A 27,097-nucleotide genomic window follows, 5' to 3' on the forward strand; every position below is an offset into this window, starting at 1 on the left:
GCAAATTGAAGTTCATGTATATAATCCACCATAGTAATTTTAATAGGCCTTTACAAGGAACACATATAAGCCAGTAGGTTTGTGGTTCAGCAGCCCGCTCGTAATTGGCTGTGATCTGACATAATTCTACCCTCTTGGCCCCTGCCCCAGTATGACAGATAATTTCCTAATTCTCCCGAAGTTGTAGCTTTTAGTGGACGTAAATAATAAAGACCTAGGCCGGCCCCGTGGCTTAGCGGTTAAATGCGCGCACTCCGCTGCTGGCGGCCCGGGTTTGGATCCCGGGCACGCACCGATGCACCGCTTCTCTGGCCATGCTGAGGCCGTGTCGCACATACAACACCTAGAAGGATGTGCAACTATGACATACAACTAAGTACTGGTGCTTTGGGGGAAAAATAAATAAATAAAATTAAAAAAATAATAATAATAATAATAAAGACCTTGGTCAGGAACCAGTTTTATGGCTAATCAGTATATTAGCATGTATTTTAAAAAATACAGGTGATTATCTGGGCCAGAAACAAACAAGCAATTTTTGATGCCAAAAAAGCAGTTTGGGGATAGGAGGCTAGTGAGTTTTCGGTTGATGAATACCTTTGACTGCTATTGTTGATATTGGCTGAGTTTTAACCTTTGTCTCTTAATCAAAATCAGAAAGACCCCATAGTAATTCATATTTGGGGAAACACCACTTTGGAAATGATAGTATGGAATAATACAAATGCCTTTCACTTTATCTATTAAATTATGTCTGCTTAGGTGCAGCTCACTCTGCTTACTGCCATAGTGAAGTTGTTTCTCAAGAAACCATCAGAAACGCAGGAGCTGGTACAGCAGGTCTTGAGTTTGGCAACACAGGTAAGAAACCTGGAAAAAGCATGGGGTTGATTTTTCTTGTTTTAAATTGTAGGAAATTATGAAACTCTTCCCAAGAAGCTTCATTTGGGGAGGTTTTAATTGGAAGGGATCCAGTCTCAGATCCTGTTAAAATATACAAACAGTGTCTCTTAACACATATTCCACTGAATTATAGCTGGTTGTATGGCTTTTAAATGAATTGACTGAGTCCAGTTTTTATGACAATTAATGAAAATTGAACTTAGATTCTTTAGTGTTAATGAAGGAAGGACATCCTACGTGAAAGTGACATTGAGTCTCCTGGTACCTCCTTCTGAGTGATTTAATTTTAGCTTTCAAATGAAAGTACCGTGTCAAGATGGTAAATGCTGCCTCAACAGAGATCTCGTATATTGTTTTATCTTCTAGACTATTGCCTTTCTCTTTAAATAACTTTAAAGTGTTCATACAGCTTCCTTAATTATTTGATATTTTTGGTCCTTCCTAGGATGAGTTCTGATTTCAGGAATGTGGCACTGGCCTTAGAGATCAGATCACCATTTTAGATCCACAGAGATCAAAATAATTATTTTTTCTAGTGTAACTAGTATAGTAATCATCAGTTTATCGTGATTTAGTAATGTTCTTAATTGAATTAGAGAATAGGCTGGCTTTAGCAGGCTGTCAAGAGTTAAGATGTATGTCTACATATGGAATGTGATTCAGATATTCAGTTTACCATTTTTCTCTCTCATCTCTTTATCAAAATTTGAAACCCTTTCATAGTCCTTTGCCTAGTTTTGAGTGTCATCTTTCCTACTATTAATTTTATGTCTTTTAAAATTTGTTTGTAAGAGCTCTTTGAAGTGTTTTTTAAAACTTCCGTATTAATCATCTTTCTTTGCCTGAAGCAAAGCAATTTCCATAACCATCAAGGTAGTGGTTATTTAATATTATCTGTATTCATTTGAGCATTCTAGACTTCCGAGTCTAGACCCTCGATCACCCATTTGTATTGCTAAGATGGAGTCAAAACAATCTTCTAAAGAGAATTTTGGCCTTACTCTCGCTCTGCTCACCTCTAAATACAATCTAATCAAGCAAGTGTCCTCGGTAGGTTCCATTCTGTTCACGAATTGTCAACCCTGTCTCCATCTCCATTGTTTATTAAGGCCTATGTGTCTGTATTTAACAGGCAGCATAGGAGAGCTGTATTTTGGATTATTGTAAGAGTTCAAACTGAGTCTTATTACCTCCCAGTATTTATCTAAATTTGCCTGAGATAAAGTGTTTGGGGAGGATTTCTTAAAGGATACAAGGAGTCTTTGTTCTTACAGATAGTTGAAATTCACCACTGAATCAAGCCAGATTAGTAGAGAGCTGGGTATCTAGACTGCATTTTATTTGACCCCTAATAGAATTGCTTTTCCTGAATTACAGTGATATCATCATCCTGTAGTAAGAGTTGTCATGAGAAACTATCCTGTTTGGATCTGCTGTCAAAGTCATTGTTTATTCCATTGTATGTTTTCTTCTTTATGAGACCCCATCAAACAAATTGCTAACCAGTTTTGGATTCTCCTATACATTGGTCTGTAGTTAACTGCCCCTCTGACTGGCTTACCTGACTAGAGATCTTTTTCATATCAGTTGTTTGAAACCTTAGAATTGAATTTAAGGATCTCCTGTAGAAAACGTGTAGGTCATCATGGCATGTATTTTTCTGCCTCTAGTTCTAATTTATGCTCTCTAGCCTTAGATGTGTTTTTGTAAGCTTTCCTAATCCTTTTCTAGAACAGGGTGGGGTATAAATAAACCATCAGACATTCCTGATTCGAGGCTTTGTGTACAAGGACTAATATAGAATCTTAATAACAACAATCATTTGTATAGTGCTTACTATGTACGAGACATTCTGGTAAGCACTTTACATATTTACTCAATCTCAATAAGGAATGATACTATTTTGTAGATGAGGAAACTGAAACCTAGAGAGGCCTAGTTAGTATGGAGCAGAGCTAGGACTCAAACCCAGGCAGCCTGGCTCCAGAGCCTTTGTCCTTATCCTCTATGCTATGTTGCTTCTCTAGTCTGAAGGTTAAGAATGACTTTGAGGATACCCATTCCCTGCTTTCCCTGCACTACTGTGCCTAAGCCAGTATGTATAAGTGAACCTAGTAGGTTTTTTTTGTTTGTTTGTTTTTTGCTGAGTGAGAGTCGCCCTGAGGTAACATCTGTGCCAGTCTTCCTCTGTTTTGTATGTGGGTCGCCGCCACAGCATGGCCGCCGACAAGTGGTGAGGGTCCACGCCCGGGATCCAAACCCAGGACGCCAAAGTGGAACATGCTGAACTTAACCATTAGGCCACGGGGCCGGCCCCTGAACTTAGTAGTTTTAAGATCATTGTGGATGGTTATTTCATATTTGGCTACAAATAATTATTAAGCTGTTTCTCTAGGCTTGCCTTTTCTGTCCAATTAATGAGATCTGAGGAGTTAGCATAAAAGAACAAACACATTTATATAAATCTTTTCCACTGGAAGTTTTCCTTGGGATTTTTTCCTCAAGTTTGTGAAATAAGAACCTAATATTTATGGCTGTAAGTACCAATTTAAGTTGAGGGCAGTGTGATCTGCTGAATTGCGTTAATTTGAATTGGGTGGTAGGGTTCTGTATCTGCCACCTCCACTGGTTCAGGACACGACTAAGCAAATTTATCTTTCATGCTGCTGTTCTCCTATCTCTGCAGTAGGGTTAACACTGTTCTTTACCTGTGCGGAGAATTCCGTGAAGTATGTGTGAAATCTTTGTGCTTCTAATTTGAAATAAAATGGTGGTGTAATCAGAAATATTCTTAGTTAGGGGGAAAGAAAATAAACCCTTGAATCCATGGCTTCATTTTAAATGTTTGTCTTTTTTCCTTTGATAGTTATAGAGGAATTAGTAAAGAATATACACAGAAGTGTCCAGACTTTAGTAATTATCCTTTGTAGTACATGGAACATAAGTCGTCGTCTTAGTTTTTCTATGAGCTAGAGACAACCATCATCAAAATCACCTGTGCTGCTTGCTGAAAATACTAATTCCTGGGCCCCAGTTCTGACATAATGAATCAGAATCTCTGTGATTTGGCCCTGGAATCTGCACTTTTTTTTTTGGTGAGGAAGATTAGCCCTGAGCTAACATCTGTTGCCAATCTTCCTCAGCAAAAAGAGGAACATCCGTGCCCATCCTCCTCTACAAGCCACAGTATAGCTTGATAAGCGGTGCGTAGGTCCGTGCCCGGGATCATAGGTCCTGTGAATCCCGGGCCACCAAAGCTTAGTGCATGAACTTAACCACTACGCCACTGGGCTGGCCCTGGAATCTGCACTTTTAATGGCTCTCCTGGTGTATTAAAATGATGATGCACATTATAGTTTAAGAATTACTGTTTTAGATTCAATGCAATCCCAATCAGAATCCCAAGGGCATTCTTCATGGAAATAGAACAAAAAATACTAAAATTCATATGAGGCAACAAAAGACCCGGAATAGCTAAAGCAATCCTGAGAAAAAAGAAAAAGCTGGGGACATCACAATCCCTGACTTCAAAACATACTAGAAAGCAATAGTAACCAAAACAGCGTGGTACTGGTACAAAAACAGACACAGAAATCAATGGAACAGAATTGAAAGCCCGGAAATAAAACCTCCCATCTACGGGCAGCTAATCTTCAACAGAGGAGCTAAGAACATACAATGGAGAAAGGAAAGTCTCTTCAATAAATGGTGCTGGGAAAACTGGAGAGCCACTTGCGAAAGAATGAAAGTAGACCATCTTCTCTTACCATACACAAAAATTAACTCAAAATGGATCAAAGACCTGAAGGTGAGACCTGAAACTTTAAAGCTCCTGGAAGAAAATATAGGCAATACACTATTCGACGTTGGTCATAAAGGGATCTTTTCGAATTCCATGTCTACTCAGACAAGGGAAACAAAAGAAAAAATAAACAAGTGGGACTTCATCAGATTAAAGAGCTTCTACAAGGCAAATGAAACCAGGATCAAAATGAACAGACAACCCACCAACTGGCAAAAAAATATTTGCAGACCATATATCTGACAAGGGACTAATCTCCATAATATATAAAGAACTCACACAACTGAACAACAAAAAAAAAACCCGATCAAAAAAGGGGCAGAGGAAATGAACAGACACTTCTCCAAAGAAGATATACAGATGGCCAGTAGGCACATGAAAAGATGTTCAACATCACTAATCATCAGGGAAATGCAAATCAAAACCCCACTAAGATATCATCTTACACCCGTTAGAATGGCCATAATCACCAAGACAAAAAACAAATGCTGGAGAGGCTGTAGAGAAACGGGAACCCTAATTCACTGCTGGTGGGAATGCAAACTGGCACAGCCTCTATGGAAATCAGTAAGGAGATTCCTCAAAAAATTAAAAATAGAAATACCCTATGATCCAGCTATCCCACTACTGGGTATCTACCCAATGAACCTGAAATCAGCAATCCAAAGAGGCTTGTGCACCCCTATGTTCACTGCAACATTATTCACTATAGCCAAGACATGGAAGCAAACCAAGTGTCCCTCAACTGATGGGTGGATAAAGAAGATGTGGTATACATATACAGTGGAATACTACTCAGCCATAAAAAAAAAAGACAAAATTGTCCCATTTTGCAACAACATGGATGGACCTGGAGGGTATTATGTTAAGCGAAATAAGAAAGAGAAAAACAAACACCACATGATTTCACTCATAAGTGGAAGATAAACCAACACATGGACAGAGAGAACTGTTTGGTGGTTACCAGGGGCAAGGGGGGTGGGGGATGAGAACAAGGGGTGAAGGGATGCATTTATATGGTGACTGACAAACAATAATGTACAATAAAAATTTCACAATAAAGAAAATGTAAAAAAAAAAATTACGGTTTCAGAGCTTGTCTGGTAAGAATTGTTTTGGAAGCTTTCAAATTATTAGAAATATATTATTTTTCTTGAGATCCTGACAAGGGCCTGTGGGGCTAGCAGTATGTAGATCCAAAACCAGATTTTCTAAATCACCAAATATGGAATGGCACCTTAAAATCATAAAGTGGTGGTTTTCTTGTCACAAGTCTTGACTGAGCCTGATATATTGTGACCTCCATGTGAATAGTGAGGTGGTGAAGGCCAGCTTATAGTAGGCCCAAGGAATCAGCCCTCAGAACAGCAGAGTTCCAACAATAGAGATCCTTGCCTGCTCTTGACTTTCAGACCTGAAAAATTTGTACTTATTTCTCATAGGACAAAAGACGGCCCTGGGCTAACATCCGTGCCCATCCTCCTCCACTTTATATGGGGCGCCGCCACAGCATGGCTTGCCAAAGCAGTGCGTTGGTGCGTGCCCGGGATCCGAACCAGCGAACCCCGGGCCGCTGCAGCGGAGCGCGCGCACCCAACCGCTTGCGCCACCGGGCCGGCCCCTTTCATAGGACACTTTTTAAAGTCAGTGTCCATTAAGATTTACAATGTGTATATTCTTTGATCCAGTGATTCTATCTACAGCAGTTTGCCCTATTGCAGTGTTTTGAATTTGTGGGAAGACTCATAAATTTTTTTCATGAAAGGATATAATTTTGTGAATCTCCACAGGATTTTTTTTTTTTTTTTTGCCATTTGGTTAAATATGTGCATGATATATGAGAGATATAATTTGAAGTAAAAAGTATTTTGGTCAGTATATTATTAAACTGTATTATAAAGTTTATTTTAATACCTTTAAAAATATCACTAGTCTATAAAGACAAATGGAATTTTCCCAATTAAGTGATGTACACTGTTCATTTTAATTGTGTAATAAACAGTATAATTAGTCCACAAATTTTAAATAATGTGCTTTGGGGACTGAATATATAGATTAAAATTTATATATCAACAAAAGCTGGTTGGGGATTGCTTTCCTGACCTGATATTTTGAGGAACTTGTATTCTGCTCTTTTAAAAAATCACCCTGTTTATGTTTTATAATGTTTAAGCTTTGTTTCCAAATGAAAATCTATGTGAGAAGGTTTCAAGCTGCTATTTATAAACACTTCCTCAGGAGCAAATTCCCCCTCCCAAAACAAAACAAAACAAAATCACCTAAATTGGATATTATCACTGTTTCCTTTTTTCAACCCTGGCATTTTAAATATTATAAACATTTTGATATGATATATAATGTACATATATATATTCATTTCTATGCGTAATGCAACCTGTGAATGTGATAAAGATTATCTTGGGGCCAGCCCCGTGGCTTAGCGGTTAAGTGCACACGCTCCGCTGCTGGCGGCCTGGGTTCGGATCCCAGGCGTGCACCCATGCACTGCTTCTCCGGCCATGCTGAGGTCGCGTCCCACATACAGCAACTAGAAGGATGTGCAACTATGACATACAACTATCTACTGGGGCTTTGGGGAAAAAAAAAAAGGAGGAGGATTGGCAATAGATGTTAGCTCAGAGCCGGTCTTCCTCAGCTAAAAAAAAAAAGAGGAGGATTAGCACGGATGTTAGCTCAGGGCTAATCTTCCTCACACACACACACAAAAAAAAGATTATCTTGAGGTAAGATTTATTTTTATACTATATTAACTTGCTGTATATATCTCAATGTACTTTATGCTTTTTTGTCTTTAACCAGCAATTCATTATGAGTACAAATTAAATAATTTATGACTAAGAAAAACCATTTAAAACCTTGTAGTTAAAACCATCGGGGGTCACTGCTGGTATTGAGCTGAATGATAAGTGCCTTAAGTGGCTAAATCATGAACCAGTTCATCTGCTTACTTAGAAACTCACGTGGAAGCCCTCAAATTGGCCTAGTTTAACGAAAATATTTTTGTATGTGTGTTTTAAATACAGAAATTGAAACAGGGACTTAGTGTTGCCTTTAATAGCATGATACCACTGGAACAACGCGTGAATAAATAAATGCCACTATATTGGCATACTCTGAGAGGTAGACACCAGGATGTTTATTGCTACTTTGTACTGATCACAAAAATAAAGAAATAATATATAAATAAATAAATAAAAGGTGGGAAGGAGGGAGAAAGAGGCAACAATCTAAGTGTCCATCAATAGGGCACTAGTAAATGATGCAGTGCTGCATATACCATGGAAAACTGCAGCTGTATGTGCCAATATGGAAAGCAACTTGCAGAGCAGTACATATAATGTGAAACTGGTTTTGTGTAAAATAAACATATGTACGTGTGGGAGCTGTCTGGAAAGATATATACCTCACTGTTAATATGGCTGTTTTGGGGATGGGGAATTAAGGTGGGCAAGGGTTGGATGATTGGGGGAGACTTATTTTTATATTATACACATCTTCTTTTTTTTTTTTTTTTTTTTTGTTTGCTGAGGAAGATTCGCCCCAAGCTAACTAACATCTGTGCTGATCTTCCTCTATTTTGTATGTGGGTTGCCGCCACAGCATGGCCACTGACAAGTGGTGTAGGTCTGCGCCTGGGAACCGAACCTGGGCTGCTGAAGGGGAGCGCTCCAAACTTAACCACTGGGCCACAGGGCTGGCCCCTATTATACACTTATAAATTTTGATGTGGCGTTGATAATAATTCTTTTTTAGCTCATGAGCCGTGGGCATGAGCAAAACAAGACCACTAAATTCAAGTATCTCTCCTTTTGCAAGCACTTATTACATGCTCTCTTTAACAATTTTTTTATTATTTAAATAATAGTATTTCTCATACTATATTGTAATAAGTAATATTCTGTGAGCTCGTTAAAGTCAAGCATTTTGTGTTACCTCTTTATTCCCAGAGTCTAGTCAGTGTCTCCCTAGGAGATACTTAATAAATATTTGAATGAAGAAAGAAGGTATGTGTGAAGTATATGTAAGATATATTTCATGAATAATCCTGCTAATGTTTACAGCAGTTAAAAAGTATTATTTTTTAGGCGCCGGCCCGGTGGCACAAGCGGTTAAGTGTGCACGCTCTGCTGCGGCGGCCCGGGGTTCGCCAGTTCGGATCCCGGGCGCACACCGTTGCACTGCTTGTCAAACCATGCTATGCCGGTGTCCCATATAAAGTGGAGGAAGATGGGCATGGATGTTAGCCCAGGGCCAGTGTTCCTCAGCAAAAAGAGGAGGATTGGCAGATGTTAGCTCAGGGCTGATCTTCCTCACAAAAATATATATATATATATTATTTTTGTATCCCAGAGCCATCTCAAGTAGTTAATTTTTACCAGATTAAACTTTATTTTCCTTTTCCCAACTTCCCTTTGAATTTGAGTCTTAGGACTAACCCATCAATTTATTGTGTATTTAAATTCTTTGAAACATTAGAGATTACAGAATTATGACTGTATTAAAACTATATCAAGTCTAAGTATCTTCTTAACAGCCAACTCTGCATAAATCACTGCAGCGTTGCCTTAATAAAAATCCAGCAGTTTGGGTTTCTGTATGGAGAAACAGAATGAAGGTTCCATTTAAACCCTCTTGCCTTTGCCTTTTCTTTAGGATTCTGATAATCCTGACCTTCGAGACCGGGGCTATATTTATTGGCGTCTTCTCTCAACGGACCCTGTCACAGCCAAAGAGGTAGTCTTGTCTGAGAAGCCACTGATCTCTGAGGAGACAGATCTTATTGAGCCAACTTTGCTGGATGAGCTAATCTGCCACATTGGTTCTTTGGCTTCTGTGTACCATAAGCCTCCCAATGCTTTTGTGGAAGGAAGTCATGGAATCCATCGCAAACACTTGCCAATACATCATGGGAGGTAAGCAAGTGAACTAGATTTGAGTGAGAAGTGACTCTGTTTAGACAGAGTTAGTCTTCCTCATGCATTTATAGCCTAGAAAAGAATTTGCTATGCATTTTGCAAACCTTCTATACTGCCCTGGGGGCTCCATCTGAATACCAGTGACCACACCCACAATGAGTGAAAGGCCCCTCTGTGTTCTGTTTGGGAGTAGATAAGGTTATGGCTTTAGAAAATTGTGGTGAAGACCTTCTAAACTGATAGTTTGAAAGTTGCTTAAGTCACCAGTAAGATGAGGCTAGAAATCTTCCCAGAGTTGAAAGCTTGGAAAAAAGCCTATAAGTACACTTAGCTGTCTTTATCCTTTACTGTAACTTTGATTGAAGCTTATGGATAAAGTTAGCAGATACTACTTCTCTTATGCTTTAAAGCTGTTAATGAAATAATTTGTGCACGATTGTTTTGTAAAAGCAGCCTAGATTCTTTGTAGACATAGTTTTCCAGTTACCTGTGCCTTTTTTACCAAATTAAATTGATCGTATCAAGGAAATTTTATTATGAACATGTTCTCAGGTAACGTGGAACTCTTGCTTTTTAGCTGTCTTAAAATTTTAATTTGGGAGGAGCAATACTCTAATAAACTCTTTTTTTTTTTTTTTTTTTTTTAAAGATTTTATTTATTTTATTTTTCCCCCCAAAGCCCCAGTGGATAGTTGTATGTCGTAGCTGCACATCCTTCTAGTTGCTGTATGCGGGACTCGGCCTCAGGATGAACGGAGAAGTGGTGCCTCGATGCGCACCCGGGATCCGAACCCGGGCCACCAGCATCGCAGCGCGCGCACTTAACCACCAAGCCACAGGGCCGGCCCTCTAATAAACTCTTATAATGAGTATCTTGGAATCTTTTCGGAATCTCCTTCCTTCATTAATCATAATGAACTTTAAGTAGAATTTGATCCCGGAAGGGTTAGAGTAATTGCACTTCCATTAATGAGTGTCTAAACTCTATTACTGTTTAAGTGGTTCATGAGTAGCCACAGTGTAGGATTTATTGTTTTACAAATTAGTGTAGTCAACATTTTGGTCTCTATTTAAATAGACTGTGGGCACAGATAGACAGGAAAGGTCAACACCCAAGAAAATGATTATTAATTTTTTATTAGTCTTTAATTGAGTCAAATGTTTGGTTTTAGGGCAGGTGCTGTGATTTTCACCCAAAGGAGACTTATGGCTTCATAAGGATTATGCCTTGTAATAGTAGGGTGTTTCTCCTTGTAGGCAAGCATATTTAACATTCTCTGGATATGACCATTTAACTTCTAAGTACATCTCCCAGTCTGTGCTTCCAGTTTTGATAATAAATATGGATTTTCTGTCGTAACTTGCCTCTGTAACCATATTTATATGCTATTTAAATTGCCTTTCTCCTGATAACTTTTGACTCTCAAATGGAAGGGGGAAAGTGAAACAAATCAACAAACGAAAACAACCCTTTCTAGAACACAAGGAAAGAACCAATATTTAAACTATGTAAAAAGAAACAATCTCTTACATAAGGTCTTTATTTGATTAGTAGCCTTTAATTTGTTACCTTCACAATTTCTTATATAGATTTGTGTGTGTACATCATTACATTTTGTTTTCTGTGTAGATTACATCATGTTCACCACTCAAAGACTAATTATAATTCATCACCATACACATGTGCCTAATCACCCCTTTCCCCCTCCCCCCCTTCCCCTCTGGTAACCACCAATCCAATCTCTGTCTCTATGTGTTTGTTTGTTGTTGTTTTCCTCTTCTACTTATGAGTGAGATAATATGGTATTTGACTTTCTCCTCTGACTTAATTCACTTAGCGTAATACTCTCGAGGTCCTTGCATCTTGTCACAAATGGCCAGATTCATTGTTTTTTTTTTTTTATGGCTGAGTAGTACTTAGTCCATTGTGTATATATACCACATCTTCTTTATCCATTCCTCTCTTGATGGGCACCTAGGTTGCTTCCGAGTCTTGGCTATTGTGAATAATGCTGCAGTGAACATAGGGGTGCATGTTATCTTTACGCATTCATGTTTTCATGTTCTTTGGGTAAATACCCAGCAGTGGAATAGCTGGATGGTGTGGTAGGTCTAGCCTTAATTTTTTGAGGACTCTCCATACTGTTTTCCATAGTGGCTGCACCAGTTTGCACTCCCACCAGCAGTGTATGAGAGTTCCCTTCTCTCTACATCCTCTCCAACACTTGTTTCCTGTCTTGTTAATTACAGCCATTCTGATGGATGTGAAGTGACATCTTATTGTAGTTTTGATTTGCATTTCCTTGATAGTTAATGATGTTGAACATCTTTTCATGTGCCTCTTGGCCATCTGTGTATCTTGTTTGGAGAAATGTCTGTTCAGATCTTTTGCCCATTTTTTAAATGGGTTGTTAGTTTTTTTGTTGTTGAGATGCATGAGTTCTTTATATATTTTGGATATTAATAACCCCTTATCAGATATATAGTTTGCAAATATCTTCTCCCAATTGTTAGGCTGTCTTTTTGTTTTGTTGATGGTTTCCTTTGCTGTGCAGAAGCTTTTTAGTTTGATGTAGCCCCATTTGTTTATTTTTTCTATTGTTTCACTTGCCTGGTCAGACACGGTATTTGAAAATATGCTGCTAGGGCTGGCCCCATGGCTTGGCGGTTAAGTGCGCGCGCTCAGCTGCTGGCGGCCCGGGTTCGGATCCTGGGTGCGTACCAACACACCGCTTTTCCGGCCATGCTGAGGCCACGTCCCACGTACAGCAACTGGAAGGTTGTGCAGCTATGACATACAACTGTCTACTGGGGCTTTGGGGGAAAAATAAATAAATAAATAAAATTATAAAAAAAAAGAAAAGAAAAGAAAATATGCTGCTAATACCAATGTCGAAGAGCGTACTGCCTGTGTTTTCTTCTAGAAGTTTCATAGTTTCGGGTCTTACATTTAAGTCTTTAATCCATTTTGAGTTAATTTTTGTGTATGGTGTAAGATAATGGTATACTTTCATTCTTTTGCATGTGGCTATCCAGTTTTCCTAACACCATTTATTGAAGAGACTTTCCTTTCTCCTTTGTTTATTCTTGGCTCCCTTGTCGAAAATGTGCTGTCCAGAGATGTGAGGGTTTATTTCTGGGCTCTCGATTCTGTTCCATTGATCTGTGTGTCTGTTTTTGTGCCAATACAATGCTGTTCTGGTTACTATAGCTTTGTAGTATGTTTTAAAATCAGGAAGTGTGATACCTCCAGCTTTGTTCTCTTTTCTCAGGATTCCTTTGGCTATTCGGGGTCTTTTGTTGTTCCATATAAATTTTAGGATTCTTTGTTCTGTTTCTGTGAAAAATGTTACTTAATTTGTTACCTTCACAATTCGTTATGTAGTTCCTTTTTGGATAACCTCTTTTTGTCCCTTTTTGCTTGTTTTGTGTTTTTAAAGGAAATACAAATGTAGAAAAATTCCCTTTGAAATAAATAAGGATGATATATTGCTGCAGATGGCAAATACACTGACATTACCTAGCTCTCTTCTGCAGCATAAGGTTAATAAGTGATATTCCTCTGACATAAAATACAGAAACACTGTAAAACCTTACTCTGCCTTTTCTAGAGATCTAAAACTGCTTATTTCACTAGGTCTTTTAAAATCTCTTGGGAAAGGGAAAAGTGCTTTTTAGTTGGGCATTGCTCACTATACTTACACTTGTCAGCTGCTCCGTGGGGGTGAGTTGGTCAATAGTTGTCAATTTTAGAAAAATCTCACCTTTTAAAAATATTGCTTTGGGGGCCAGCCCAGTGGCACAGCGATTAAGTGCATATGCTCCGCTTTGGCAGCCCGGGGTTTGCAGGTTTGGATCCTGGGCATGCACCGACGCACTGCTTGTCAAGCCATGCTGTGGCGGCGTCCCAGATAAAGTGGAGGAAGAAGGGCACGGATGTTAGCTCAGGGCCAATCTTCCTCAGCAAAAAAGAGGAGGATTGGCATCAGGTGTTAGCTCAGGGCTGATCTTCCTCACAAAAAAAAATATTGCTTCGATGACAGTTACTCAGTTATTTCCCATGAGTTCACAAGGGGAAGCATTTTCATGTTAATTTTCTTATATTTTCCATTTAGAAAGAATGCATAATAATGATTTTCCATATTCTTAACCTATAGAAACTATAGGATCATTTACTTCTTTTCATCTAACTCACTTTATCTTCTCAAAATACTCTTCCCTTTCCATTATAATGAAGGAAAATATGTGCATTGTTACCTATTCTGCCTTCTATTTAGAGGTACTGATAAATCCATGTGTTCTGTCACATTTCCTAAATGGCACATGTCGTATGAGGATAGAATTTCATGTGCAGAGAATACTTATAATGGAGATTTGGTGTATTTCTTGCCAACTGTATATGAAATTGTTTCCCCTTTTGACTTCTTTATTAATTTTTGGCTGTATTTCCCCCCCTGCCCCTACAGTACTTCTTTTCTTGGCTTCCTTGACATGTTTTCCTCCTAAGGCATCTTTCTTAGATTGTTTTCCTCTCTTTAATCTTTGCAGTTCTGTGTTCATTCTTTTCTGATCATTAATCTTGGTTATATCACAAGGCTCATTCTGAACCTTCTCTTTCTGTGCTTCTCTGTGTATTCCATTAGGGAACTTATCTACTAAACACAGCTACCACTGGTGTATTACAGTTTACACCATGTTTTCATTTGATCCTCCCTAAAATAGAACCCTGTGTTTTGATTACATCGTTATCATTTTATTGATGAAGAAGCTCTGTCTCAGAGAAGTTGTCACTTACCCAAGATCATGCAGCTCGTAATTAATGGAGCCAACACTTGATTTTAGTCGTCTTCTTAGATCCCCTGCTCTTACCACCACACCCCCATTACTCTGCTGATTTCACCTGAGATGTGCATATGAATTTCTCCCTAAGTTTACTTCTGTAACTCTGACTGCCAGTCCCTTGTCCTTAGCTGTCTGTTGGACTTCTCTACTTGTTTTTCTTACTTGAAACTTAACAGAATTGAAAACAGCATATTATTTTTCCCATCATTTGTCCAGATTCTTTTATGATTATAAGGAGCACACTAGTTTTTTGCTTCTTAGTTTTTGTTTATTCTCTGAGTTTGATTCTTCATCCTTCTTTGTCCTTTATGTTCAAGTGTTGTCAAAACCTACATAGGTTTTTTGTTCTATTTTTTAAGAAAACATTTGTGGGCCAGCCCCAGTGGCCTAGTGGTTAAGTTCGGCACACTCCACTTCAGAGGCCCAGGTTCAGTTCCTGAGCGTGGACTTACACCACTCGTCTGTCAGTGGCCATGCTGTGGCGGCAGCTCACATACAAAAAAAAAAAAGAGGAAAATTGGCAGTGGATGTTAGCTCAGGGCGAATCTTCCTCACCAAAGAAAAAAAAGAAAACATTTGTTTATTAATGGGATTTTACAGAGATTTTTTTTCTACTTTTTATTATATACATCTTAGAAAGCATGCAAAATAGAATGGTATAACAAACTCATGTATACTCATCACTCAGCTTTAACACTTATCAGTCACTGTTTGCCGATTCTGTTTCATTTATCACCCCCATAATTTTTTTTTGAGGGAGCTCTAGTATTTTAAATCAGATCCCAAACCTCATATCGTTTCACCCATGAGTACTTTACTTGGTATCTCTAATAGATAAGCACTTTTTAAAAAATCACAGTATATTATCAAACCTAACAAAATTAGAAATAATTCGTTAATATTCAATAAGCAGTTTAAACTACTTTCAGATTTTTTTTTTTTTTTTTCCCCAAAGCTCCAGTAGATAGTTGTATGTCACAGTTGCACAGCCTTCCAGCTGCTGTATGTGGGACGTGGGCCCAGCATGGCCGGAGAAGTGGTGCGTCGGTGCGTGCCCAGGATCTGAACCCAGGCTGCCAGCAAGGGAGCGCGCACACTTAACCGCTAAGCCACGGGGCCAGCCCCCAGATTTTCTTAATTGCCATTCTCTATTCTCTTTTAAAGTTTATCTAAGATTGGTTTTACCTTTTTCTTAAATGTTTGGAAGAACTCACAGTGAAGCTATCTGAGCCTGGAATTTTCTTTGTGGGAGTTTTTTTTTTTTCACTTTTTAAATTGATATGTCAGTTGATAATACTCTTAGTATTATTGCACTAATCTTTTGTGTGTAGCTCAATAGATTATCTTACATATATATATATATGTTTATATGAACACACACTCATATAAGCACCACTCTAATCAGATATAGGATATTTCCAGCACCCTAGAAGATTCCTTGTGCTCCTTTGCTGTTAATATCCACCCTCCAGAGATTGTTTTGACTTTTATCACTATAGATTAGTTTTGCCTGTTCTTGAACATCACATAAATGGAACCATACAATATTTACTTTTCTGTATCTGGCTTCTTTGCAACATAATGTCTGTAAGACTAATTGATGTTGTGTTATCAGTTGTGTGTTCCTATTTATTGGTGTATACTATCCCATTGCCTGAATATGCCACAATTTATTTATATCTTCTCCTGATGATGTACCTTTGGGTTGTTTCCAGTTTAGGGCTCTTATGGATTAAGCTGCTGTGAATATTCTTGTATATGTGTTTTGTTAGACTTTACTCATTTCTTTTGTGTATACACCTAGGAGTAGAATTGCGAGGTCATAGAATAGATGTATATTTAGCTATAGGAGACACTGCCAGTTTTCCCAAGTGATTGTACCAATGTACACTCCTTCCAGCGATGTATAAGAGTTCTGGGTGATCCACATCCTCAGCAGCACTTGGTTTTATCAGTCATTTTAATTTTAGCCATTCTGGTGGACGTGTAGTGGTGTCTCATTGTCATTTTAACTTGCATTTTCCTGATGAGTAAAGATGGCTAAGTACCTCTTCATGTTTATAGACTTCTAGTATATCCTCTTTTGTGGCTTGCCTGATCTTTTCCTTATTTTTTAGTGAATCTCTTTTTCTTTATAGGAATTCTTTGTATAACGATTGAATGATTTGTAAGAATTCTTTATGTAATTTGGATAAAAGTCTTTGTCAGATATATGTATTGCAAACATCTTCTCCCAATCTGTGGAGAATACCTTGTCTTGTTCTTTTTTTTTTTTTTTGTGAGGAAGATCAGCCCTGAGCTAACATCCATGCCAATCCTCCTCTTTTTGCTGAAGAAGACTGGCCCTGGGCTAACATCTGTGCCCATCTTCCTCCACTTTATGTGGGACGCCGCCACAGGATGGCCCAACAAGCGGTGCATCAATGCACGCCCAGGATCCAAACCCGGGCCGCCAGCAGCAGAGCGCGCGCACCCAACCGCTACGCCTCAGGGCCAGCCCCGTGTCTTGCTCTTTCTTAATTGTGTCATTTGAAGAGGAGATGTTCTTAATTTTAATGAAGTCCAGTTCATCAATTTTTTCTTTTATGGTTAGTGATTTTTGTAGAAACGTTTATGTACTCGAAGGTCATCAAGATACTCTCCTAGGTTTTCCCCTTCTTATTTATCTATTTCTCGCTTTAATTTTTGTTAATGTTGTGAGGTGTAGGAGTCAAGGCTCATGTTTTTCCACGTGGCTGCTTAGTTGACCCAGCACCATTTATTGAAAAGATAATTTCCTCCTGCCTCGTCCTTTTCATATCTCTTGGAACTCACCACTTCTGTTTATTTTTACAGTGTGATAACTGTAGCAATATAGATTACTCTTAGCTGATCTTCATGTTCATTCTCCCAAACTCAGTCCATTATATACACAGCTGCTTAAATAATGTTCCTCTAATGTTATTTTTAATTCTTTGTTCAGCAAGTAAAAGTGATTCTGCGTTGCCTATCATATAAACAATTAACTCTTCAGACTAGTTTTCAAAGTTATATCTCCCTCATCTTCTCTTTCCCAAAATCTTAACAATCTCAGTCTTTGCTCCTACCAGTATAATTTTTTTGCCACCCCTAGAGTGAAATTGTTCGTTTCTATGTATTCTCTTCCTTTCTGGAAGGTTGGTAGTTCCTCATAACTGTACTGTTCTTCAAACTCTAGTCATAAAACCATTGTCAGAAGCCTTTAGAATCAGCCCCACTTGGTTTTGTTTTGCTTTTCATCTATATCCTGTCAGCGTGCAGACACTCACACAGTACTCATTTTTGCTGCTACACAGTGAATGTGCTTTTCAGTTGTTTTGTGAATGCTGCTTTTTTTGTTCATTAGAGTGTAAGTTATTTGAGGGCAGGAAATATATCTCCCTTTTTTTTTTTTGAAATATTTCCCTAGAGTTCTCATTGCAGTGCTTCCTCATAGAGTGAGTGCTCATTAAAATTGACTGACTGATGTGGTTATATAGTATACATTTATTTTCATTTTAGTAATTGTATTTTGATAAAAACAAGAATTGCTACCATCTCTTTGTATACATCAACAAATGATTATAAAATAAGAGGGTTTTTTTCCTCCTGTGTTTTATATATCTGACATTCACTTGTTAACTCTGTTATTATGTCCTGGATGAAACTGACTTTTCTCTTTTTCCCTCTTTGTTTGTGTGGCTGCAGCACTGATGCGGGTGACAGCCCTGTTGGCACCACCACTACCACCAACCTGGAACAACCTCAGGTTATTCCCTCTCAAGGTGACCTTCTAGGGGACCTTTTAAACCTAGACCTCGGTCCCCCAGTCAATGTGCCACAGGTATCCTCCATGCAGATGGGAGCAGTGGATCTCTTAGGAGGAGGACTAGATAGTTTGGTAAGCATCTTTCTTCCTTCTTTCTTTTGATTATTTTTAATTTTTGATATGCTAAAGAACTTTAAATTATTCAGCTTTTTAGAACTAGACCTTTCCTTGATGAGCAAAGCAGTGTCCTTCGATAAAGGACAGGATTATTTGTCTTTAGAGAATTAATTGATACTGTCCATCATTGGTATGGGGTATGTCTGCAAGTGTATAGGATTATTCTGTTGTTCTGCCTCTAAATAGAACTTTTGATGTTTAACCAACCTATTGTTCAGCAATCTTAGTGTTGAGTATCCTTCCCAGAGCTTATTATTGCTCCTGCTTCTTAACTCTGGATAGCCCCTGTAATTCCCCTTTTGACCTGAACAGCATTTAAATGACCTCCTAGAGATCATCCCGTTTTGAGGCTTTCAAACTATTGTCTTTTTTGTATTTTATTGGCTTATGTCCTGTCTAGTTCTGAAAGGTTTTTGAGGCAGCCATTTGTGTAAAAAAGGTACCTTTATTACAGTTGGGAAGTACTGCTTGATTGGTTCTTTTTTTCCCTTCTCCCCCCTCCCCCAGTCATACTTCCAATTTAATTAGCTTCCAGGATTCTAATACTAAAAGGCTCCAAAGTCCAGAGTATCTGTGAATATGTGCCACCAGTGGGAACTAAAATTAGTTTTTGTTGCTGTATAAGATAAATGAAAAATATTAAAGATGACTTTTCATCTGTGTAGAGAAGGCCAGAAAAATCATAGGTCTCATCACATGGCTCCCTGCAAACTAGGTACTTAACTGTGGTGGAGTTAGAGGGGCTCTTTTAGTTAGACACTTGCAAATAAGGTATTTGTCAACCTGGTGACTATAAAGATATCCAACAAGCTGATTTGTTTCCCAACATCAGAAATTGGAAGGTAAATGCCATAGATATGAAAATGTATGTTGTCAGAGATTCCATAAAGAAAAAACGTTACTCTCAGCTATATACACTGGCATTTTCTCTTCTACTGTATGAGCAGTATCATGTCTGGGATTTATGCCAGCCAGTACAGGTACATTTACTTTTTGGCTGGCAGAGGGTCTAAGGAAATAGGGTTACAGTCATATATCTCTGTGGGTTGTGCATTTTACTAATGGAAAGTCACTGCTTCCAGAGTCTGTATGCTGACCAAGCTCTGGACTCCAGATTATAGTGGCACAAATGAGCACTCCTAGTGTCTTTCTTGGGAATATAAACATTCGCTTTTCATATTTATATCTTTAATGAATGGAGTTGACTGATTATATAAGAATAGTTTCCTTATATAATTCTGCATTGCCGTATAGCCTCCTTATAGGCTCAGGAGACTGACAAGTGAATACTGAAATATTCATGGAGACTCCTAGAAATCCCTTATAAAAACATTGAAATAACTCTTCCTATTCTGTTGACACATCAACCACAAGTTAAATGTTATATCCTCAAGTTTATGTCTTAACAACCCTACTTATTAATTTCCCTGGAGGCTTATGACATGGTGGACTCATTGAACCTAAGAATGACAAATTAAGTTTGAAGGATGGAGGGGAGAAAGAGGCCGTATATTTTGAGGTTGCCTGGCCCGGGATTCTATGCTCTTGTTTCTTGACCCACTTTAGCATGGAAGGAAAGAGAGAGATTTCCATATGGCTTTGTATTAGCTCTTACTGGCCCTTCACACCAATGCGTTTTCTACTTATATTTTACATAGCTATCCAGTCATCTGTTAGAATTCCCCAAGTATTACTTAGGTAGAAAAACTGTAGAACTTTCTTTGATTGTACTAGCCAGTCACACATGAGCCTTTTTCTTTTCCTTTTTTTGTAAAGGATGTTCTTTTTGGGTGGGGAGTAAGTTGTTTTTCCAACTGGATTTCTAAATAATATACACCCTTTGCTATCTAGGCCCAGTATTGTTCCTATATGACTCTAAAGTTTAACTTTTTCTGACTTTGGGATTTAAGATGGGTTACTTGGTGTTATAGCCCCAGAAAGTGTTTACATGCAGTTTTCTTCAACTTATTCTGTGATATAAATATATCCCAGAAGTCAAAATGAGAAGGAGTAAAAGCCCTTCTTTTTGCTTTGGATCTGTATGTGGTTAAATATATATTCACTCATAGAACTAAGATTCCTTTTAAGAGAACATCACAAGGAAGGCTTAAATATGGCTGTGTAGAAGATGAGTTTCTAAGGCAGCAGTAGACTATGCCATTTTTAAAAAATGCTTTTATAGTTCTTGCATAAATTATCTAATTTAGAGAGAAAAATAGTCCTCAAGGTTTTCACTTAATCTATATAGATGGTACTGTTTCTTGAATGAATCCTTGCCTTACAGCAGTGCTTCTCAAACTATAATGTGCATGTAAATTTCCTGGAGATCTTATACAAGACAGATTCTGATTTAGTTTATCTGGGGTGAGACCTGGGAGTGTGCGTTTCTAACAAGCTCCTAGGACCACATCTTGCACAGTAACGACATGGAATATATGTGACTGCTGTGAGCCATTTCAGTTTGGTGTGTAAACTATAGCTGTTGATGAACCCAGATGCCTTTTTTCCTTGACTTCAGTAGTAAACACATTCTGGGAAAGAGGGCTCTGCCTCTGCCCCAAATTGAGGGAAGGCAAGAAACTCTTGAAATTATTTTATTTTATTTTATTTTTATTTATTTATTTTTTTTGTGAGGAAGATCAGCCCTGAGCTAACATCCGTGCCAGTCTTCCTCCACTTTATGTGGGACGCCGCCACAGCATGGCCTGACAAGCAGTGTGTCGGTGCACGCCCGGGATCCGAACCCGGGCTGCCAGCAGCGGAGCCCGTGCACTTAACCGCTACACCACGGGGCCGACCCCTTGAAATTATTTTAAAGAAACTCTTGAAATTATTTATGTTAAAGATCAGGCTTCTACTGTCTAGGAAGAGTAGTGTTGCTAGGAGTGATAGAATTTGATCCAGACCCTCATTTAAAATATGACCTGGATTAGAATTATGTGGTTGTCTGGCAAGCATCACTCAGCTACGTCAGTGTTCATTTCAGGAAGGCTATCAACAAGGCCTCTAGACTGTTTTCTGCTGCATTTATCACTGGTTTCTAACAGAACATTACCCATAGAGGTCAGTGGCTTGCTGCTGATGAAGCATGGTAGCTACTAACCTTGTATTCTAAGCTTTGTGGTTCTCCACTCTAGCTGCATAATTAGTCCCACATTAGTACCATATTTAAAAAAAATACTGTAAGTGTTTGGGCCCAACCCTTGAGCAATTAAACAGAATTTCTGGGAGATGGGACCTAGACATTGGTATTTCTAAAAAGATACCCAGGTTATTTTAATTTGCAGCTAAAGTTGAGAAGATTCAGCCAAATGAAGTTCCAAATGGAGTTAGGTAGAGATGTTAAAAATAGATCTCTAAGCTGAGATAGTGATTTCCACAGAATTGTATTCTTGTGAGCCTCTTTAGTACCTCCTACAAAAACAGACCTCTCTGACTTTTTATTCTTTCCCCCAGAACGTTATTCCGTTGTGATTTGCTGTTAGGTGGTCCAGCCTATCAGAAATTGGCCAGGAGTTGAATTTGACCAATTTAGCTTTAGATGCTCAGTCCCAGGGCTCTTTGTACCCTTGCTCACTTTCCATAATTGGAGACTGAAAATTGTTTTGTATTTTGAGTTGTCTACCCATTTTCTATATCTCTGTCTTAAACCTTGATATTCACTAGAGGACAGTTATTCTTCTCTTTTCATATCCTGGTGGTCCTCCCGTTAGATTTGTTCACCCTCTTTCATTATAGCACTTTTGAAATTTTGAGATTTAGTGAGTTGTGACTTTTGCCAGAATTGTCATTCAGGAAATAGTTATCAACTTATATACTCATTATTCATTTTTTGCCACACATACCTGAAGGCTGCACGCTTCTTCCATCAATAATAGTGACTCATAACAGCTGTGATTCTTAAAACCAAAGAAGAGTGAGGATTGAGGTGGGGATATTGCTGTGATATAAAGAAAACACATGCCGTGCCTCCCAGGTGATTCTTATATGCCTTTTTTTTTTTTTTTTTTGGAAGCAAACACCTTTGAAAATCATTGATTTAGGCAGAGCTTCAGATTTTAAAAATGGAATGCTTCTTCATCACAGGACTCAAATCAATGGATTTCCTACATACTCTTTTCAGTCTCATTAATGGAATATCCCCATCCTTAGTTTTTGCTTGCCCTTTAGCATATTCTGTTTTGCTTGAATTCCCCAGATTGGTTCCCCTTTCTGTTAGTATAAACTTAACTATCTGCTTGATGTGGAATGACTTCAGGTAGTAAAACTTACGTGGTTGATCTGTTCTACGTGTAGAGCCTAATAGTATGCTATTTAACTGAAGGCTTACAAAAGTGATTATTTGGGGGTTTTGTTTCTTTGTTTTAGAAGCCGTATATGTGTCTTTTGATGCCTCTGATACTGAATCTAAGAAACTGCTCATTCTGGGTAGTGTGACTTTTCTGACAGTGCAAATCCTTCTGATTTGGTGTAGCATGGGAAGTGACCTGATGCCCATGTGCATAACTCTTACATACATGTTATAAAGATATACCATGTGCTAATGAGTCTGACATCCGTGAGGATCACTAAAGTAATAATTGAGTCTCGATTATTTGCTGCCTTTACTTCCAGGCTGTTGGCAGAGGCCTTGGCCAAATTATAGCCTTTTGTTCATCCAAGGCGCTGTACAGTATTCTATTTAGATAAATGGTGCATTTGTGCATCAAAAATGGAAAGGAAGTATTATCCAGAGTGCCCTTTCTCTGTGCTGATGAAGGGTTTCCTATCAGAGAAATGTGCTCTCAGTGTGCCCAGCTGGAATGGAGTGGAATAGAGGAGAAGCTGCCTTTGCATGATTCCAGTGTATGTTTTTCAAAACCTCCCACCTGTTTCTTACAGTTTTTTATCTTTCAGATATTTTAAGTCGTGAACTCTTTTAGTAATAATTTTGAGGTGTTTTTAGCTCATGGGAAATCCGTTGTACGTACTAGTTTTGCATCTTTGTATTTCTTCCTCTGGGAAAGATCTGCAGTGATTTAAAGTCTTAAGTTTTAGAGTTGGTGGTGTTGTGGAGAGATCTTTGTAAATTGTAGCCCAATTTTGCTTGCTAAATTCTTCAGTGTGCCTTCTGTAGCTGCTTTTTCTCAATGCACAAATTTAGTCAAGGCTGGCCTCAGGCAGTTTTGGGAATAACTACCAAATACTGAATGCCTATTTCTGTGCTAGCCCCTGTGCTAGAAGTTTTACAATTTCTTTTTTAATTATTTATTTTTTAATTAATTAATTTATGTTTTTGGCACGGAAGATTGGCCATGAGCTAACATCTGTGCCCATTTTCCTCTATTTTTTTTGTACGTGGAACACCGCCACAGCATGGCTTGATGAGCAGTGTGTAGGTCCACACCCGGGATCCGAACTTGCAAACCCTCGGCCACTGAAGCAGAGCACACAAACTTAGCCACTACCCCACCAGGCCAGCCCCATAGAACTTTTGTCATTTCTAATCCTCAAAATAACTCTGCAAGGTTATTGGTATTGGGCCCCATTTTACAGAAAACTGGAGGTCGCATTAAGTCTCAGAGTCAGGATTTGAACCCAAGACTACTTCAAAACTTCAGAGTTTATAGTCTTTCCACTATCTATGATTCCTCCATTTGTTTGTTATTGTCATCTTCTAGAATAGAGTCCAGTCTCACTTAACTTTGGTCCTTCTCAAACTGGGGTACACAATCCCTCTAGTACACGGCAGAGTGCTGGGTGCATTTGAAGCTGCAGGATAAACTTAGCTCATCATCTTGCAGTGTCAGTCTTACTTGGTGGTAAGGAATGTAAACACAGACTAAACACTGATGTGCCAAGGCTTAGAATGTAAAATTGCATGAAATTTTAAGATAAAACACAAGGCTTGTTTGCCAAAGACGTCTCCATGCTGTACCTTCCCAGGTGCTCTGGGTGCGTGAGTTTGGGCTAGTATGCCACTAGAAGGCACATGAAAGTTTGAGAAGGACTGTAGAAGTGGATTCATTCATGAAAAGAAGGACTGAATAAGTTCATACATCTATCATACATCTACATCTACATCCATCTATACAGCAAAAGGAACAAGATCATTCATCTTACCCTTTTTTTTTTGTGAGGAAGATTAGCCCTAGCTAACATCCATGCCAATCCTCCTCTTTTTGCTGAGGAAGACCGGCCCTGAGCTATTGCCAGTCCTCTTCCTTTTTTTCCCTTTTTTCTCCCCAAAGCCCCAGTAGATAGTTGTATGTCGTAGTTGCATGTCCTGCTAGTTGCTGTATGTGGGACGCCGCCTCAGCGTGGTCGGACAAACGGTGTGTCAGTGAGCGCCTGGGATCCGAACCCTGGCCACCAGTAGCAAAGCGCGCACACTTAACCACTAAGCCACGAGGCCAGCCCCTTACCCTCTTTTGAGTAGTACCACGAAATCACATCTTCCCATCTATTTGGTAGTGAGCTGTGATATAAAGCACTAGTACTTTCAGGGCAAATAAATGATGCACAGGGCATTCTTCTGCTGTAAACTGGTTATCAGAACTGCTCAGACAATACATTTCCTCTCTAGAAAGGGCTTTGGCCTTGGGGTAGGGGGGTTGGGGTCCTCTTTTTCCCCAGTTGGTTCTATTCATATGTGTTGGCAACGTCATTGGGGATATGGTGCTCCAGGCCAGTTGATGAAACAATTTTGTCAGCCTTCTGTCCATTTTGTGATAGCTTTCTCCAATAAAATGATTGATTTCAAAATTGTCTCCCCAAGAAATAATATTGCCAGTAGCCCTGCTTATATGGTTAGTAAAACATTCATTCACTTAATAAATATTTTAGTACTTATTCTATGTCAGGCTCTATTCTATGTACTGGGAATATAGTTATGACAAGTCCTTATAAGCTTACATACTAGGGGCGAGAGACAGATGACAAACAAGTATATAGTCAGGTAGGAAGTACTGCAAAGGAAAATGAGACAGGATGCAGAGCTTCTCCTGTGGACTTTTACTATATTCAACATTGAGTTCTGTCTGACCTAAGAAACTAGTAATGGCCGTTCTAAGCGCTTTTTGTCATGTTCTGTTCCCTGTCCCATCTCAGGAAGCAATCTATTACATCCTTCTACTTTTCTGTTGATATGCCTTTTTTTCCTTCAAGTTAAGGAGTCTTCTGATAATTTTGTATGATCTCAACTCATTTATGCTATTTCACATCAAGTCTATTCTCAGCCATCAGTTTGTTTAATAGCTTTTGCATGGTTACAGATTCTTTTCACCAATTTGGTTAGTTAGATTTTATGATGCTTTTCTGAATAGCTTTTGTGTGTGTGTGTGTGAGGAAGATCAGCCCTGAGCTAACATCCATGCCAGTCCTCCTCTTTTTGCTGAGGAAGACCGGCCCTGAGCTAACATCTATTGCCAGTCCTCCTTTTTTTCCCTTTTTCTCCCCAAAGCCCCAGTAGATAGTTGTATGTCATAGTTGCGCATCCTTCTAGTTGCTCTATGTGGGATGCCGCCTCAGCATGGCCGGACAAATGGTGCATTGGTGCGGGCCCGGGATCCGAACCCGGGCCGCCAGTAGCGGAGCGCGCATGCTTAACTGCTAAGCCACGGGGCCGGCCCCTCTGAATAGCTTTTTAAGATCAAATTAAAATTTGTAACCTAGCAGCTGAAAACCATATTGGACTACATAGGAGATGGTGTGTGTCTTCTAAAATCTACAACCCTAATAGGAAAAACACAGATTAATGTTTTTGACATCAGTAGGATTTTGGTATGTTTTATTGTTTGTGATGGGAATCACCATATACTCTTTTTACATCTTTCTATTTTGACTTCTGAATAACAGCACTATTGGTAAGCAATATCACCTGAAGCAGTCCTTAGACTCCCTTCAATTAAATCAGTTCTGGAGGGCCGGCCCCGTGGCTTAGTGGTTAAGTGTGTGCGCTCCTCTGCCGGCGGCCTGGGTTCGGATCCCAGGTGCGCACCGACGCACTGCTCCTCCGGCCATGCTGAGGCCGCGTCCCACTACAGCAACTAGAAGGATGTGCAGCTATGATAGACAACTATCTACTGGGGCTTTGGGGGGAAAATAAATAAATAAAATCTTAAAAATAAATAAATAAATCAGTTCTGGAAAGCATCAAATAAGAGAGGTAGTAACTCCAGACAGGAGCAAAGAAATGTCTGAGTTTAAGATCTACACCTTTAATTAAGAGAATGTCTTCAGTTACTCAAACAGCTCCACAGTTTTAGAAGCAGGTAGGGATACTTTGGACTGGTCAGATATACCTCAAAGGGGCTAATCCAGATTGGTCATTGTGATCATTTGTGGGATTTTTTTGTTTTGTTTTGTCCACTTAGTGGCCATCTCAGTTGATACTGTTTTATAAAAGACTTTTTTTCTTTTCTTGTAATCAGGCAGACTTGTTCCATTACAAAACCTCAGTCTTGAGACCTCTCTGTATTTGTGCTGTTGTAGCATATTGCTGTTGGATGACGGTGTTTCCTTTTGGTATCTAGCTGAACTAGAGCTGTATGCAGACTGAGCTCTCCAACTTTTGGCTCAACCAGACTCTGCAGCAGAGCTCATGTAACCATGCTGAAATCTCTTTAGTTCATAAGTTACAATAAGTCACATGAAATCACTGCTTTCCATCCAATTACTGAATTAACAGTG

General features: G+C 38.9%; 1 protein-coding gene across 3 annotated transcripts in view; it reads left to right on the forward strand.

Moving 5' to 3' along the window:
• AP2B1 (adaptor related protein complex 2 subunit beta 1) overlaps positions 1-27,097 on the forward strand; it is a 121,831-nt gene that overhangs the window by 42,346 nt on the left and 52,388 nt on the right. For all 3 annotated transcript variants that reach the window (XM_004434855.3, XM_004434858.2, XM_087440820.1), the window contains exons 12-14: positions 763-861; positions 9,380-9,639; positions 18,190-18,382. In XM_004434855.3, coding sequence (XP_004434912.1) covers positions 763-861; positions 9,380-9,639; positions 18,190-18,382 — 552 coding nt within the window. The remainder of the gene's footprint in view (positions 1-762; positions 862-9,379; positions 9,640-18,189; positions 18,383-27,097) is intronic.

Source organism: Ceratotherium simum, chromosome 16 (assembly GCF_057802395.1).
Source record: "Ceratotherium simum simum isolate JZ-2026a chromosome 16, ASM5780239v1, whole genome shotgun sequence".
Classification (NCBI taxonomy): domain Eukaryota; kingdom Metazoa; phylum Chordata; class Mammalia; order Perissodactyla; family Rhinocerotidae; genus Ceratotherium; species Ceratotherium simum.